Below are 19,332 nucleotides of genomic sequence, written 5' to 3'. Positions count from 1 at the left end.
TTGTATAAAATTAAGTTACATATTAAATTGGGCCTACAATAACGTGTAGGGCAGCCTAAAACCTTTATACATATTTTTCATCCTTAGGATGAACTGTATCTGGATATGGATATCTAAGTGACTACCTTACCTATAGGCCAGTAAGCCTATCATCAGTGGGGGTTTATATTTGCTAATAAAATGTTAGATTCATGTTAAGACTTTTACATTTTTGAAAAAACTTCAAAATTTTGCAATAATTTGGAGGCCCCTCCTGCATTGACTCTGAGAACCCCCTAGGGTTCCCAGAACCCCTGATGAAGATCCCTGCTATAGAGAGTACTCAGCTTTAGTGAAGAGTATTTTCTAACTGTGGAAGCTTGTAACAAAATAATATTTTCTTTTGCTTGCTGCCAATCAGGACTATTACAAAACATTTACTAATTAGTCAGTTCGCATTATATATTTGTAATTAATTGGGTGGGGAATACATTTGTTTTTAGAATGTTACACACATTGAAAAAACACAACGTTTGATTAAATTTAGCATAATTGGAAATTACTAATTCTAACCAACTGATTGTGCCAGGTACATCAGGATGAGTCAGACAATTCATTAATGAATCCCCTACTGCAGACCTTGGGATGGAGTTTAGAGTAAGTTTTCCTAAATTTGTAAGTAAAACGACAGATATGTTTTACCATACTAATTATTGATCCAATCACGTCTGAAGTTCAAATGTATTTGCATGCTGTCAAAAAACAGTAAGCTTTTAAATACTGTGCTAAAACAATGATTAACACAAAATGGATTGGTAATGTTTTCAGAGTGCATTATCCAACTTGCTGTCGAAGTGATTAGTACTTCACATTATCAGAAGTGCTTTCACTATACAGCTTTCCTGATAATTTTTTTTTTTGCCACTGCAGCATCCATTTGACTAATTACCATCTTTGAAGATTTCTGGGCACTTAGCTTCATTTCTAAGGCAAAAACAGGTCACATTCAGCAGAAACAAGCTTATAATTTAGAAAAGAAAATACAGTGTATCCGACACATCTGGGTTATCTTTTTCTGACACCATTACTCACCCTGCAGGAAACTTACCCCAAGAAATTAAACACAAAGGGCAACAGCAAGTCCAAGACGAATAATTAACTTATTATGCAAGAATACAGTGACTTACACTGGCACGTTGATTGATGATTACTGGGAGTGTGGAATGTGTGTGTGTGAGGCTTTGATGAAAATTGAGGAGCTAAAGGGAATATGCCATCTAAAGCAGTGATAAATAGACTAAAGGTTGATCTGACTGCTGTTGGATGACTTGTAACACCCCCACCCCTTCTGAAGGGAGAACCGCTGAGCACAGAGCCTGCTGTACAGGTAATAGATGACATTAAAGACAGCCCATGCAGTTAGAGGGGCAAGTGGATGAGCAGACATGCCAAATTAAGATCAAACATCTAGAATATGTGATGAGGGATCTGTATTGCGGGAGAAGCATCGTTGGTACTTTGAGGAGCAGCTGGCAAAGATTGAGCATCTTAATTTTAAACTGGGCGCCATGAATGCTTTGAAGGGAATGCGTGTGGGTAATGGTAATACGGGCATTGCATGCAAAATAATTCATTAGATCAGCAAGAGGTGATGCAGGAAGAACATGGAATTCCACTACAGACCCTTAAAGACAAAAGGAGTTTAAAAAACTATTTATGTGAAAGCAATATTCCTCTTACATTTGCTGAAAGTATCATCACCTCTTAAAAATCTCTGTTAAATTGTTTGTGGTGGAACAACTTCTCAATCTTACTACAGGACTCCAATAGCAGCATAACTGCATTCTGTCTGAGGGTCATAATCTTACACGTTTTATATCTACTCCATGCACATGTGCGTACCTAGCAAATGATGAAATTACATTTTTGATCTTCACTAACCTCATTTACAAATTACAAAGAGATAGCCATGCCAATTTGTGGTTTGAGGTTATCAGTCCACTGCAATAGTTGTTTAGTTTAGCAGCTTTACATGTTTATCCCCCCCCCCTCAGTATTCTAATACAGTGGAATTAGAATATTACATTTTTATCAATTAAATTAAAACAAATACCTAAAATCCTTGCTGATGAGATCACATCCAGTGGTGTGTGAGGGTGCTGTTTGCCCTGGGCTCAGAGGTCTGGATTCCTTGCTCTCTTCAGGCGTCAGTAGTGCATTTTCTCTGCACTCTTCTACTCGTAGTTCTCCTTCTCCGTCACCAGGGCTGTTGCCACTTTCTGGTTTGTAGGTGAAGATGATGGTTGGCTTCTGGGTCGGATCCTCTGGCTTGGCCTCAGTAAACCAGTGATGCTGTTGGATTGGTGGTGGTGGAAGCATGTGAATAACTGTGCCATCAAGCCCAACCAGCTTGCCTTTGTCCTTCTCTCTCTCCATCCTCTCCCTCTGCTCATCCTCGTCTTTCCGCCGACGGAAAAAGCTCTTAAAGGAGATCCAGCGTTTGGGTTTGGAGCTTTCTGTTGAAATACGTCTTGCCTCTCCACCTGGACTTGCTTCACCTTCACTAGGTCGAACAGGAGAACTGGAGGCAGAGCTCTTGGTCCAGTTGCCAAAATGTCTCTGGAGGATGTTAGAAGCGTGGTAAGGGGAAGACGTAGATCTAGGAGGGGGGAATGGGGCATTGGGCTCTGACCGGGGGCTGGAGAGTGGGACAGCAGCAGAGGCACTCTGAGATTTAGACAAAACTTTGGAGGGCGTGTCCTTCTTGGGTTTGGAAAGACAGCCATCAGTTATGGTAAAGAGAGACTTGGGTCGGGTGAGGGTCTCCTTCATGGCATCAGGTGGGAGGGCATATAGCTCCTCAGAACTGAGGGTATTAGCTTGTGCTGAGGGTGACTCTGGAGGAGAATGGGGAGGCTGGATGGAGGCCACAATCTGTAAAAGCACAGCACTGGCCTCCTCCCTATGGCTTACCACTGTTCCAGAGGACAAAGCTAAATCTGTATTATCATCTTTACTGCAAGTAGCGTCTCCACTTGTCTTGCAAGTGTGTGCAACAGCATTGGTAGTAGGGCTGGTTTTAGGTAGGTTTGCAGTAATGGCAAGAATGGCAGGGAAATTTGTTAATGTAGTGGGCAAGAGGGCCCCAACTGTGGAGCTCCTCACAGTGCTTGTTACAGTGCTAGAGTCTGTAGTGGTTCTAGGCTGTACATTTGGTGCTTTTGCTACTGCCTCAGCTGGAGATTTTGTCTCTTCAAAAGAGACTCTCTCTGATGTGCCTCTACCAGAGATAGTTTTCTCTGTTGAGGAGGACTGGACACTCTCAGATGATCCAATCTCCTCATAAGTATGGCTGGCTACCCTACTACCTACCCCTTTTGGCTGTGGCAGTTCACCACTGAGTCCCAGGAAGCTCTTGTACACAGCTAGGTTGTCATATGCACTTGGATTGATAACAATAGGTACCTTAACAGCATTCTTGGAGCTGCGGGCATAGGCTGGTTCATCTCGAATAATAATAGGAAAAGGAGGCATGCCTGCATTATTGAAACTGTTAAACTTGATCTCTGATAAGTTGGAAGATTTCACAGGTACAGTTTGGGAGGAAGACAGCCCAGCAATGGGAGAAGTAGGAGCTGACTTGTGGCTGAAGTGTTGAGTAGGGATGGAGGGGCCAGGATTACTCCCGAACCCTAGATCCACTTTAGGTATCTTTTGGCGAGGACTTGTGCTTGATGTCCACACTTCTTGGTAGCGTATGTTCCCTGATTTCTTTCGAGGTGTACCTGACAGGGCGACAGATGTGGGTGACATTGGCATCACAGGAGAAGGAGAAAGAGGGGAGGTTGGAGATAGGGGCTGACCTAAAGGAGTGCTACAGAACGATGTAGGGCTGGAAGGCATTGACAGATTTTTGGGTTTTGGGGTAGAGTCTGGAGTCTGCTCATCTTTGTTGGCCATGGATGCGGACACGTCAACTACAGTATAAGGCTTACAGATCAGCGATTTTTCCAAATTCACTACACGGTATGGTTTAGCCTGCTCCTCTGTGGGACTAAAACTAATAGTGACTGGTTGACCTGGAAGGGCCTGGGGCATCGGCATGCCTTCTTTGCCATCCTGGTCTTCTAATCTAATGGCTAGGACAGCCTTGTGTGTTTCAGTCACCTTGAGTGGACTCAGTGCTCTGTGGACGGGCTCCTTTTTGGGGGGAGAAGTGAAGGGGCAAGGTGCCTTAGAAGATGCGGGAGAACGCAAGCCATTTCGAAGAGCACAGGGGGCACTGCTCCCACTGCTGGAAGTTGTTCGAGAATCCTCTGGAAGGGACGACGATGATTCTGGAGAAGTGGTAGATTCTGAATTTGATAGGAAACCACTGCCTTGCATGTCATGGGGCCCATAGGGAAGAAGAGCTCCATTGGAGTCCATAGAGGGGTATCCATTCAAGATCTCATCATAGCTATCATCATAGTCCACTGCACAAATCCGCTGTAGTGAGCGGTTGCGAAGTGGCACCGTATTCCACTTTTTCCCTGCAGCAAAGGGCACCGGAGACAATGTGGCAGCGCGGAAATTTGAAAATCGTGGTTGGCCTCGCATACGGATCTCCATGGCTAGTAACTCTTCATCACTTTCATCCCAGCTCTCATGCTCATCATCATCCCTTTCAGTATATTCGTCCTCATCCTCCTCATCATCTTCATCGGAAAACTCGGGGTAGCAAAAGCGACCACCCTCTGTGCTAATGACCGCAGAGCTATCGCTAAGGGATACCCGTTTTTTAGCTACCACCACTATAACTGCTGCTTCCCATGGCAAGACAGCTTGAGGCTGGAAGGCCTCTTTCCAAGGACCGTCTGTATGAACTACTGATTCTTCCCCAAAACAAGTCCTCGGAACTGGAAAGGGGCATGGGGCTAGGGCCAGGGCCTAACCCAGCAATTTCCTTGAGTACATCCGTCAGTCCACTGTTGTTGTTATTTCCACTAGGGGTCCTTGGGCTAAGTTGTCCATAACCTTCAATCTCCTCACTGCCATCCTCTCCTTCATTGTTGTTGCTGGGCCCACCAGGCCTCTTGCGGTTCAGTCCATTGCGATTCCAGACAGTGAAGGCTGATGTTTTGCCCTGTTCTATTACATTTGGTGGTCGTTGCAGGTTACCATCTGAATCCAGTCCTGCAGAGGAGCACGGCAGCATCATAGTGGGCTTAACAGCAATGGTTGGCTTCTTAGCCACCGGTGGACGAAAGTGTCCTGAGCGGGTAGACCCACTGCCAGCCCTCTGGGAGTTGATGGTAAGGTTAGTGTTGGCTCTGGCTCCAGCAGGGGATGGGTAGTTTTGCTGAATTGTTGGAGGCCTCTGCTCAGAAGGAGGCTTCCCTCCACTACTCTGAGCCAGACAGTGCAGACTCTTAGGTTTAAAGCAGTTCTTGCACTCGCCTGGTTTCCACACGTGCTCGGTGAAGGTGCTGCAGGCGGACATGGCAGCTGGTCCAGTGAGACAGCCTGACGGGTCAGTGGACAGGAAACCCCTCCATGAAGCTACGGGCTACAGGAACTAACTGTAGTAACACTCTCAAGCCTCAAATGTGGGAGATACTGGACCTGAAAAAGAGAACAAAAAAGAAAGGTATAAATTAAACCAATCTTTCAAAATTTGAACTGATAATTTAATTTAAAACATTCATTTGATTTTTTTGCCACAAATACAATTAAGTAAAGAGGATACATTGGGGCAGAAAGAGGGAAACAGAAAAATAAGCTGTGAAAGAATGAATTAGGAATGCAGTGCTACATTGTCTCCATTAGGTGGCAGACTTTCTCTACTTAGCAGCCAATGCATCCTATGGGGGAGTCATCTATCTCCTCCTAACCCTAAGCTGGACCCCTAAGACTTGAAAAGCAGAGGGGCAGAAGTGAAGAGGATTAAGAGAGCCTATTTCTGAATTGCTGTGCGGTGTTGTTGTTGGCTGTTTCAACCAGGCTTAGGTGAGATAAAGGTACTGATACTACTCATTCAATCAAAACCTCAATGTCCTAAATCCTATAAACTATTGTAGATCTGTTACATGGAAAATGAAAAGCGCTTCAGCTGAGTTCACGTGCACTGAAGTCTGACAAATGGGATGAGAAAGAGGTTTTCAGTTTACAGCGAGGTTCTCTGTTTTCCAACAAACTAGACTTGGAATTTAACAAGACGTGGAAGAAGTGTTTGTGAGTGCTTCCATACACTGGATGAACAATTATTTTATAGTAGCTCTTCCTTCCTATAGTGTACATAGTCACCAGCACAATTAAGCAAGAAAATCATCTTAAGTACAGTATATAGGCAAAGCAATGTGTTTTTAGGCCAGACAGTGGATTGTGCTTAACCGTAAGTCACCTGACTTTTCACTTGTTAAAGACCAGATTGAAGGAAAAAAAGCCCCCGAAACCAGGTAGTACTTCAACTTCAGGTAGTGACTGCAATTTATTTGCAACCAAATATGATGACTTTAGTTTGTCCAATACAATTTGGTCCACTAAAAGTGGGGATCCATGTTTATACTGTAAATGATCACAATTTCTACACCTGGATGTGAATGTAAATAACCTTAATTTTAAATCTAAAGTGCATTAGTACATTGCCAAAAAACATCCAAACAAAAATGTCACTCTCCTTCTACTGCAGTACAAACAAAACTAGTTTCGAAGGGCAACTTTATCATTCATGTCTTGTTTCTTTTTTTATAGGTTTAATAGGTTTGAAAAGTCACACTATTTAGTCTTTGTAAGTTTAAAAAGACTGACATTTTAAAACTTGGGCACCAGCATGTTCATGTCAGACATATCCTGTTTTTTTGGCTCGCCGGGTCACACTTTGTTGAATCAGGAAACCATATCCTTTTGTTTTTTAAATTACACAGTGAAAAGTATCATATTTTAAATCAGGCATCAGGCATACACAGAACAATGTGTGGCATTTTATAATGACTTATAATGTCAAGTATCATAACACTTCTTACTGTAATTGTTGGTCACTCACGGACATTTACTTTGCAAGGATCATAGTGTGTTATAATTCTCATAGTTGTCAGTAATACATTATAATCACTGTTATAATATATTATAATGTAATTATAAGTTACTCAAGTGGTCATTGGGTGTCCCCGGCACGTAGCCTAGAAATCTAGACGCACCCTAGCGCCAGCAAATTTAATTTGCAGCCAGGGGGGTCTAGGCACTCTCCGTTGGCTTGCGAGCTGGAAAAACCAAACTCTGGTCAGGCCAATCACATTGTGTATAGAGTCAGTAGGCGGGCTTATGGCTGCTGCTGCTGGGAACAGCGGTAATCTGGAAGATTTGGGAGTTAAGCTTTTCTTTGAGAAAAGAACGGCACTGAAATCATTAAAAAAGGAAGATGTGTTCGGAGTTTTGCCGACCGGATACAGCAAAAGTTTAATCTATCAACTAGCTCGGCTACCTTCTTCGTTGCTCTGTCTGGTTGTAGCACTATCCTATTGCGTGCAGAGGGAATTTGAAAGACAACTGTTTATCCCGCCCCTCGGATTGAGCTGCGTCAATGGTGAGTTACCAGACCCAACATCTTGATGTGGGTCTGGCTTGTCAGGCTACCCGGCACGAGGATTTTGCACGAAAAATGATGTCATCAGGCTCCAAAAGTTGTTGCAGCGCTTCACGTGCACCTCTTACTAATGCCGGGTAACTGCAGTTTCAGCTCAAAATGTTTCTTCATTTTCAAAAAATGCATTAAATATAAATATACTAAATATATTTAGGCCTCTAGATTTTGTAAATACAAGATTTAAAGATTTAGGATTTTCATGTAGTGGTTAATTGTTCCCCACGAGATGAATGTACCAACCAAAAGATGTCAAAAAACACAAAGCTCATTTTTAAGGAAAGTAACAGGCAATATAGTACAGGCATGCATCTGCTCTTGACTATGCTGCAATCAGAAATTCTACTTTTCTTTTCCCCTTAGCCAGCCAAAGCTGATTAAGTGATATTTGCTAAAGCAATATTATATCTATTCACTGAGGCGCGATAGCTCATTCAGCTCTGTTTGACATGTAATGGCTGCCAAGGACTATTACAAAGTAGATAACCCATACACATACTTTAGTGTGAGATATCTTAGAGAGAGGACCTTTAAGATATTGTTTGACTTTAGATAATGACAATTCAATACAACCAAATAACCGCTACACAATAAACATTGCACAACGACCTCTTGAAGAGTGCAACATACAATAATTGAATTATGGGTTTAATATGCAAATACACACTGACCCTCCATCTCTTCACTTCCACGAAGCAACAGAATGTGTGATGATTGGGTCCCTGTATGGGTGACCCAAACCTTCATTTCATTAAATATTAAAGATAGGAGTATGATTCACTGTAGGGCTGATATAGACAGGGGCGGGTGAAACAGTCTTCTCATCCATCCAACAAGGTCATAGGTGTTAGATCCTGTACGGAAGGATGTTACCATGACAACGCCCTGGACCTGCCCAAGGCTAGACACAATGAAGCAGGAACTCTTGAATCAAACTTTGCTGACGGAGCTGTGATGGGTGGGGATATTTATCCTGTTACACCGCACAGGACGCATCCTCACAGGAAACCGTCTGCAATTCAAACATTATTATTCAAAACCTGCCGGTGACACGTAAGCACTGAATATTCCTGTGGAAGACTTTCAAAACTTCATGGACAACCAAAAGTACAGCCCAATAAGTCTTTCTCTATAAATGCTGCTCCCTGGATGGAACAAAAGACGTATTTTGTTAACTCCAGGCCTCTGTCCTCCTTGAAACACAACATGACAAATTTAAGACTTTGTTTTGCACAGCTGTAATGCAGCTGTTGCACAAGGATTTTTCACAGGAAAAAACAAGTAGAGCAGAGGAAAGCATTGATGAAGTGGTATTAACACGGGTATTTTGCACATTGAAAAAAAGCTGAATAGCTTTCATACTATCGACACCAGACAAACTTTCTTTGTAACTACATTATTTCTTGCCTGACAGACAGAGACAGAGGGTGGCGGAGGGAACGGTTTTCTTTTGAAATCAAGATAAAGCCTTCTTGTGTTTACTTTCGTCAAGGCAGCTAGATGGAATTATGAAAATCAGCTCCTAGGCTGCATTCTGATAAGATAATTCAGTTTTTCATGCCTTTGTGTTTCTGATCACGCTTCTAAGAATCAACAAAAATCCAATATATGTCACATGCACTTTTCCACCAACACAAACCCCCAGTGGTGAATGTGACAGCATATGATTATTTATTCTTATTTTCCCTTAGCCACCATTAAAATTCCGTAGTTGTTTTGATTTCATTTTTTCCTTCCCTTCACAGTGGGAGCAGATATGACACTCCCTCGACCAGCCAGCAAAATGTACTTCTATTTTGGTTTCTCATTAAGCTGAAAGCCAAATAGTAGTGCCATGTTGTTACTGACAAGGCCTCACAGCATTTAATCTGGAATGACAGTTGTGCCGTGGGGACACCAACAATCCCATCTGCCCAAAAATCCTTTCCTAAATCATGCAGTACGGTATTCTTAGTGCTGGGCACAGTGCTGGGCACATCATTAAAATATGATAACTCCAGACACCATACAGAAAGAGTGGCGAAACCTCTCTGAAACCAGCAATCCCTCTTGCTTATGTAATTGTCTGTCTTTGAACTTGAAAATTATTCTATCTGGGGTTATAGTCATTGAAATATAAGTGTTCCTACTCATGGCCATCAGCCAAATAATGGACTGCTATTTTTATGTTTCTTTTATTATGCAATAGACATTACACAACACCAAAGAAATGTCATGAATTACTTTACTTCAATACCCTCCAGAACACAACACAATGTCAGTAGTATAGTGAGTGTGTGTGTGTGTGTATATAATATTGACAGTGTTTTATTGATCCAGTCTTTGCGTGTGTCCACAGTGTGACTCTGCAACATATTTGATTTGAGAGATATGAAGCAGCACTAAGACGCGGTCGATTATTGGAAAACAGGGTGCAGTTGTACACATTTTCTCTCTTCCTTCAGATTTCTGCCTGTTCTATTTAATGAAGAGTTATAGCTCACCACTTCTCATACTAGACACAAACATTCATTTAATATTGCATATTATTTCTTGAAATACAAAAAAACCCTCACCAGGCTATAATTTGTCTACATTGGTGAAACATTCTTATTGATAGCCACTTATATATTCTCCTCAGTTGTGTTTTTGTTTATCACTGACTTGCTTGTCATGCATATTTGATGAGGCCAGGGCATTAGTGTTGATAATTTCAATGGATCCCTTATGTCTCAGGACTGATGACTGATGTCTGAGATAAAGGGGACGCCTGCTCTTCATCAAAGATATAATTGTATTATGGACAAGGAGATTTATTTGTGCTCAGAAGATGAAAAGCACACAAGCAGTGTAAGCAGAGACATCTACATCCTAAACAAATGTGCAACATAAGATTCCCATACACTGTATGTGCTTGTAGCAGTGGGTTGTGGAACAATTTGTTTGTTTGTTTCTTGTGGCATGATTGTTGTTAACAGGTCATTTCATTAATTTAAGTAATAATCATGGGAAATCTGGTTAATGTGATTCAGAAATGTCTAGGAAGGATGTAGAACTTCAAGTTCATCGTCATTATTTGTATAATACAACCGAATATTTAACTAGGGAATTTAAACTGGCAGCTTGAATTAGAGTGAGTGTGGAGCTGAGAAACCAGTCACACAGTGTGTGTGTGTGTGTGTGTGTGTGTGTGTGTGTGTGTGTGTGTGTGTGTGTGTGTGTGTGTGTGAACAAGTCAATCATAAGAAGAGCTAAATCCTTGTTTATTTGTTCACTCTGCATAATGCTGCGTCCCCCGGCGCTACAGTTATTTAGTTTAGAAAATGGTCAATTACATGTCTTAGGATATCTCTTTTTTTGCAGATTACACTGTCTGAAACCATCTGGCACCACACATTATAATGTAGCCTCCACTCATATGATTGTCTACAATGAAGATCCGAGACACCCAACTTTAGGTTTTGATACGTGTACATGGAGAACTCATTTTTGGATAATTCTGGAAAATAATTATCAAAGATATTAAGTTAAGAGTTGCCAAAAAAATACAATTGTAACGCTGGAATCCAAATGTGTTATTTATAGACTACATCTTACTTATTACCATTTCTTACAAATGCCTCCTAAGACAAAATGTTCTTGTGGATGAAAAACATGCCAAAAGACTACAAAAGAGTGTGAAGCTTTTTCACATTTTTTTTTTTATTAAGTTACTGTCAACAATCTATTTTGGTCTGTGCTACAAATTATGTTGGAGAATGAAGCATGAGTGTTTTTTTCCCCCACTTATCAAATTCTTATTCACTAAATCTGAATCTTAAGATCTAAATGTAGCTTCCACTTAACAGATGAAATAAATAGCTGAGAAGAGCTTACATCTCACACACTACCCAAAGCTTAGAGCGGAGCAATTGGTCGGGAGACGTTGGGGGGACTTTGGGCATCTATTGCCAGTGGTGACAACAAAATGTGTTCAATTTGAGGAAGACAACATCCTGAAAAGCCTTCAAAAACACAACATTTATTTTCTAAATCTGAATTCCTCTGCACAGCAGTATAATGCACTCAGGTGCTGGTCATAGCAATGGATACAGTAAGAACAAAAAATTAAAATGGGGGCTTTGCTGCACATCAAAATGATCAAAATGCATAACTATAAATTAATTAATGTTAAGATGTTCCACAGCTGAGTTTTTTGCTGTGCAGAAAGCCTCTTTTCTTTTCTTTTTTGCGTCTACATCTAGTCTTTTTTTTTTTTGTGGGGGGGAAAAAAAAAAGGGAGAGAGGGGGGGGGGGGGGAAGAAAAAAAAAAAAAAAAAAAAAAAAAAAAAAAAAAAAAAAAAAAAAAAAAGGAAAAAGAAGGGGAAAAAAGGGGGGTGTGTGTGTGTGTGTGTGTGTGTGTGTGTGTGTGTGTGTGTGTGTGTGTGTGTGTGTGTGTATATGTGTATCGACTTTCTAGTTGTGGCCTGCACTTTTTCCTTTTAGAAGCATTTCAGTGAACTATATTTGGAGAATCATAATGCGCGCCTGTGTGTATTTGATCTGAATAGGACTAAACAAGCTCAGATAAACTGTTTGTGTGTAACTGCTGACGGAAAGTACACATTGACATGCACAAAAACATTTCTTTCTGGAGCAAGTAGCTGTAAAAAGTGAAAGGTCAGGTTACAGATGCTGCACTCATTATCCCTGTTGTTAACCTCAGCTGCTCCCAAGTCTGTCCTCCTGTCTCTTTCTCTCCTCTCATGCTCAACAATTTCTCTCCGTTTACTAAGGCTCTTCCTTCTCATCAGTTTCTTCCTACTCTATTCTCCCTTATTCAGAGTTTTTCTTTGTTGATTGTTTCCCCTTCTGGCTCAAAATTTCCCACTCCCTTCTCTCTCCATTTCATTGTCCCTACCCACTCACGTTTTATTTAGTTTCTCTTGGGGCCTTTACTCCCCTTTTGCTCTCTCTCCTCTGAGATATGTCATTCGGCATCCCCTTTTGTCCGTCTTTGGCTCAAAAAGTACTTCAACAAATGACTGCCAGACTTACATTTTTTGCAAATCATCCCCACCGAAACACAAACTTGAAAGTGACCACACACAAACAATACAAAAAAAAACTATTACCAAGAACTGACCAGAAAACACACACACACACACACACACAATTATATCACCTATGGAGGCTGACAGGCAGTGGTAAAAAAAAAAATCAAATACATTAAATAACAGCAATATCAAGCCTTGGATAATGAATAGGAGTTAGAATACAGTAACCTGCCTGTCCACAAGGAAACCTACTACTACCATACCGCAGACTTTAAAAAAAAACATATAAATAAAATAAAAATAAATACTGTAAATCATTTATTTGTCCACATATTCACTCAGCAAGACTTAGTGCTGTTACAGTTTGCCTGTGGTAACATAGTTTGATCCTCAGCCATAGTGCTTTGGATAAAAGTGCGACATAAATGCAGTCGAGTCCATCGATAAATTGTAATGATTTTTGGAACAGATTCCAAAATTGCACTCAAATTGGCAGTTAATGTGTCTGATGTACACTACCTGCGTTTCATTAACAAGCACACCAATGTGTTGAGATTTGCCTTCATTGAGGAATTTATACTTGCGATGTAATTATGGCTGTAACTGATAATTATTTTCATTATCGATTAATCTGCTGATTTGTTCTTGTAATTGCATTGTAACAATTTAGCCTATTTCATATGTAAACAACTTCAACTGGTTATTTAATTGTTTTGTCCACCAAACAGTCAGTGATTTTAGTGTAAGTGAGCGTTCCCATCTGTGCTGTCAGAGATTCAGATTTGTGGGTAGGTCAAAGGAAGGTATAAAGACTCTCACAGCTGTATGAAGGCCACACACACACACACACACACACACACACACACACACACTACATGCATGAATCTCATATTCCCTATGAAATGCTGAAAGTCCAGTGGTGTCACCTGTGGCTTACTCTCAATGACAAATAAAAACAACAGTCACACAGATGTCAAACATCACAAAAACCAGCAACAGTCACATATGATGGCCAGTTCCAGAGCTAGTCTCTGTTGATTTTTCTGCACTTGCTGGCGCAGCGTTAGCTGTTCAGATGAGATGCAGCGTTGGCCCTCGATCTATGACCACCTGCTCCTGATTTGGAAGCAGCAACAACTGTCTTGTTTAGTGTCAGGCGAGATATAACACAACACCTGCTGCTAGGCCTGGAACAATTCCAAATTTTGATGTACAATTAATTATCTCAGAAATAATTGCTATGGACAATAAAATTGTCTCTTTCAGTCAAATTTAAAAACAAATATTTATTTATTTATTACTTTTCCAAACAAAATAAAGCTTTGAATGAATTCCAGGATACATCTTTTGGTTATATCACTTTTATGTGACCCGGATAATGTAATAACACAGGTACATAGCCTATGAAGTAAACCACGCCTCTTTATTATTAGGGCTGGACCCGAATATTCGAATATTCAAATATTCGTTCGGTGGGTTGGTATTCGATTTGAAAATTTGACATTTGAATATTCTTTTTTTTTTGTTTTGCACAACCTGGCATCCCCCTCCAAACGGTTCTCATTCGCGCTTGAATATGTTCGAAATATAATACTCTCTTTTACAATTTTCTTATATAGCATAGGCATTTTAATAGGATGGACAACCCAACCAAATATATTTGCTTCTTCTTGGACTACTAAAGTGTTCCTGCAACGGGAGTATTCTCTGGCTAGAGCGCAGAACAGCACAGTTTGCATGGACAGAAGTGCATGCCTGAGCTTGTATTTTGGGTTAAGCTGCGTTGCTTTGACATTGTGGAAAATAAAATAGAAACAAAATTTATTATCCTTTTTACCCGTTATTATCAATCTAAATGAATCTACTGCGAAATATAGGAGACTTTGAGATTTTACTGGCACATCACATGCCCCAGTTACAACGCCCATGATTTGAACGTCATTACCGTCACGATTCAGTGAAAAGAAGACAAAAATGCCGAAGACTTCATCTGGGCTTAATTACAAGACAAAGGCAGAATAACCACACACACACCGGAACCTGCTTTTATCCGCTATTTACACGTGATAAAAATGTGCACTTAATTTTCATGGAAAATAACGTGACTTGCGAATAGGCTACGGCAGTTAATGACGAACAGTAAAAACGTAGCCTACTGTAGTAACAGGGGACTGTGTCCTGCAACAACAAAGCAGTTGCTTCATCTCGCTTGTCTCTTTTACCGTGAAAAAAAGCTGCCTTCAGGTGCGGTTTGGAAATGTTGGTTTCCCTCGCCGCTGTGGCCGCCAAGGAAGCTTCGAATATTCGCTGTTGAAAAGCACTGAAGCTTCGAAGATCAAAAACTGGTATTCGGTACAGCCCTATTTATTATCATAAAAACATTGTATTTTTTTCTTAGATGAACATAAAATTGACAATAGTACAGTATCATTTAGACCTTAGCTAATATTAGCAATTAATTGCGGTTAAACAAAGAAACCGCAATTATGTAAATAAAAATAATTGTAATAAATAAAATAATTGTTACAGGCCTGCCACTACCACCAATAAACAAGCCCCATGGGACTGCCAAGTGAAACCCAGACTTGTACTGGTATAAGAAAACTTCTGAGGAACGAGTGATGGGATAAAACTTTATTTACAGAAAGCTGTACCCTGCCGAGACTTATGCATAAAACATTTCCCTCTGTGGTGACTAAAAATGAAGAAATTGTTTAAGAAATCAATTTAGCATTCAGTGAATTGGCCCTGATCTTAGCAGTAAGGTGAATGCAATCACTGTGCAATAGAAGAACAAATGAAAAAGACAACGTCTGAGTGTGATTACCCCTTCTTCGTTCAACCCCTGACAGTCACACAGCAAAGAGAAATAGGAGGGCAAACTGTCAAGAATCTATTTTCCAATATGGTCTTTTTTCACTGCACTCAACCCAATTTAACTCAGCAGACATTGGACTTTAACATCCTCTTATAAAAGCTTAGTTTCTCCTTGAATACATAATTACCTAAATCCTTCTCAAACAAAGAAAAGACAATACCAAGTGTCTGTGCGTTAATTGCAAGTGTTAAATATAACTGTTACACAAAGAGAAATATTTGAATATCAAAAGCCTATTTTTTTTTTAATTCCCACACCTACAGTATACCATGCTTTCATCTTTCTCAATCATCGTATACACCTGAGGCCTCCCTCATCACTCCCCCATCAGTTATTGCTCAGTAAACTGACATGCCACAGAACTACTCACTCTGAGGGAAATAAAGCATTTGGGACTTGTTGGAGACAGACTGTGTGATGATGTCATTGTGCATTTAGCAACTAGTACATTTCAGCCAGAGAAGAGTACCACCATCCCAACCTCATCTCTACCCCTGTTTCCACCTGGTTAGATTCTAGGTAGAATCTAGGTGTGTGCCAGTGTGTGCTTGAGTGATGTGACTGCAGGAGACAGGGTGTGAGGGATGCACTGTATGCAAACAGTCTCTAAATGTGAGTTTGTAAGTAGGCAAGACAATAAGAGGAACAACTTAAACAGAAATGTAACATCCTTTTTTAGCTGGAAAATGCCCACTTCACAAATTCAAAAGAAACAAACCCGTAGTACCCAGTAGTAGTGATTCTGCTACTGCTACCAATTTTAGTCACATGCTCTCAAGTCCTCAATGTCTTTGCAAATTACAACTCTAAACTCCACGCTGCTGACAAGTGACTTTTGCATTTAGGGTAAGGGGGTGAACATGACATCACCTTGTAATTCGGAGGGTGTGGAGTACCGAGCAACATCGTAGATGTCACTCATTTATTCTTTGGTCTACAGAGGAGGAAATACTTACAGGGCAGAAATACTTGATTTTCTCTGGAAAAAGGCAAATAACTGCATTTAATGGACTGGCACCAGGAACAATTGATGGTATATGTAACTGTACGTAATTAACTAACTCAAAAATGTGGAAGTTACTTTTGTAGTGTAGATAATCTCTACAAGGTGCACTTCATCCGTATACAAAGCATGTAAATTCCTGGTGACATTTAAAGGACAACATTAGCACAGGGAACAAGCTATTCAGCATTATATAAGGCGCTGAGACATACGGTGCCAGTGAATGGGGGCATACTGTGAAACATGGAGAGAATAGACGACAAAGAAGAAAACAGTGACCACTGAAAAGAATACGAGATTGAGTTGTAAAGAAGTGAAGCATCAAAGCCACACACAGAAAGCTCTCGTAAAAAACAAAAAATCTACAACGTTCACTTCTCCACAGAGAGGCAATGTTTTTCCCCTGAGAAAAGTCAGAATGCTGAGGAGAGAAGCTCATTTCTCACCCAGAGCACGTTCATAGAGAGGGAGTAGGAGCTCGCTGAGCCTGGTACATAATAGTGGAATAACTGAGGCTGAAAGCTGAAGCCATGAGGAGATGGGATATGGGATTTTCTGCTGCTTTATGGCAGAGAGCTTGAATGATAAGACAGCCATGGCAGTGCTATAGACAAGAGCAGGGTAGATATGAAATAGGAGGGGGATTGCAGAGAGAGAGAGAGAGAGAGAGGCTAGGCAGTGGGAGAAAGCAGTTGTTCGTTGAGGCACCAGTAAGCCAGTGTTTGCCCCCACGAAGTTCTTTAATGAAGAATGTGCCCTTCATTTATTCTTATAGTGTCAAATAAAAGGCTGTTGAGATGTTTTTTTTTAAGGATAGAAGCAAAATGGGCCAAGAGGCACACATACTGCGGTGCTGTTAGTGATGCAGCCTTCACTCGCTATCACGTTTGATGCTATGGTATGCAGGCTCTCTATGCTAACCTGTTTTGCAATGATCAAAAGCTTAAACTAGTGAGTCTGGTCAAACCTCAGTGTAAGTGTCGTAGCACTTTTTCCTCAACCAGGAGGTGTTTGAGTGAGTTATAAATAGAAATAGATAATAGAAATATACAATAACACCTTCAATTATGATTGATAAAAATGTTAATGAAAACGTCAAAGCCACCTCCTCTGCCAAGGTTGGTGGTTCCAGTGCGAGTGCGCGCGCGTGTTTGTGTGTGTGTGTGGCAAAAGCGCCATGAGATTGTAATATACTGTTTACATGTTGTCGTTTTTTTTTTTTTTTTTTTAACTATGCAATAGAAACACTGTTTCTAAATTACTGTAAACCTACCATTGGCATTTGTGGACAACAACTTGTTACTTATTATCTGACATATACACCCATCCCAATATAGTTTTATTTACTGTATATCAATGCACCTTATACCCATTCTATCCATCTATCAAATAAAATCATTTCACCTGGTCATTACAGGCAATCTGTTAAAACATGTAGTACAACCATAGGCTCAGGCTGTGAGCAGCAGTTCAGCACTTTGGTGAAGGGCACTCTGACAGCAGTAAATTAAATGCAGGCTGCACCTATTGCCTGCTTTTCTCAGATTTTCTCAGGTCATCCCAAGATTTACAGTGATGACCCCACCAGCTATTCAAGCATTGTCACATTGTCAAGTATAGTTAGCGGTACCATTGACAAATCTCTTCCATTTAGTCATGGGTGCTGCTGGTGCTTAACAATTCAATTTTACTATAAATTGTCTTTGTTTGAAAAAATCTGAATGCAGTACAGGACAAGTAATGTGGAATGACAATATCTATGACCCTGTTTACACTTGGTTCAAAAATGTGTCTTGGGCGATCGGATCACAAGTGGACGGCGCTAAACTAAAGTGTAAACGACCACCAAGACGCATTATGATCCGATCACTTAAACCACTTGCCAAGGTGGTCAAGGATGCTTTTGACCATGTCTTTTGTAGTGTAAACACTAAAGCGTCCCCAACAAGCTTGTTACAGGAAAATAAGTCATCAATGCAGGACGTGGTGTTTTTTTTTGGTGCCAACGCTCTATAACTTTCAAAACTTATGAGTTGGATGAAGTGTTGACATACAGTAATAATTGTGTGTGTGGTCCATTGACCGTCCAGCGGAAGTGACCCAGGCAGTAATGAAATATGAACACAAGCGGTCAACTGGCAACGCATTATAGACACAGTTGTGAACGGCGATGTGTCAACTTCTGTTCGGCTCACGAAAGCATATTTTAAAACCAAGTCTTAACAGGGCCTATGTGACAATGACAGGCTCGGAAAAATCTTCCTGAGCCATTTCTGCATGTGCCAACCAACTTTCAATTTCAGGAGGAAATCGACTCCAAGTAGCAGCTGACTTGTTCCACATAGCCTTATTCCCAATTTCTACCAAAGTTCATTTTCAGTCCACTGAGAGATTCAGCCAAAGTGAATCCACTGTGTCACTCCAGCTTCAAGCCGCTTTTCCACAAGTATGACTCTCATTAGCTGCTCAATTAAACTTGGATTTCTCTTTAAAAGAAAGTGAAGAAGACCTTTTCTTTATTGAGACAGACCAAAAGATGAGAGGGCCATAGAAATGCATGTGCGCCCTGTGAATAAAACAAAGAGCACTATACTAGTCCCTAACATGAAGACAAGTGAAATGGGCTCATCCTATAAAGATCCCAGATCGAAGCTTGAGTGGGCAACAGGCAAGATTGAGATATTCCGTTTTATCTCTCTTTTAACTGTTGAAAATCAGTGATAAAGCCCACTATGAAGTGAACCTCTTCTGGCTCTAATACCTGAAATAAACACTTTGTCACGTCTACAAAAAAATCTGCGACTTTGTTCATAGTAAATGGAGGAGCTCCAGGGTG

At 40.7% G+C, this 19,332-nt stretch overlaps 1 protein-coding gene across 1 annotated transcript in view; it reads right to left on the bottom strand.

Annotated features, from left to right (window-relative positions):
- Positions 1 to 19,332, bottom strand: part of peak1 (pseudopodium-enriched atypical kinase 1) — a 124,964-nt gene that overhangs the window by 28,496 nt on the left and 77,136 nt on the right. Inside the window, 2 exon segments of the mRNA XM_039807986.1 lie at positions 2,093 to 4,767; positions 4,769 to 5,583. Coding sequence (XP_039663920.1) covers positions 2,093 to 4,767; positions 4,769 to 5,461 — 3,368 coding nt within the window. The 5' untranslated portion in view covers positions 5,462 to 5,583.

This window comes from Perca fluviatilis, chromosome 8 (genome assembly GCF_010015445.1).
Source record: "Perca fluviatilis chromosome 8, GENO_Pfluv_1.0, whole genome shotgun sequence".
Lineage (NCBI taxonomy): Eukaryota > Metazoa > Chordata > Actinopteri > Perciformes > Percidae > Perca > Perca fluviatilis.
Note: the sequence above shows the minus strand (reverse complement) of the source record. Positions and strands in the feature narration are given on the sequence as shown.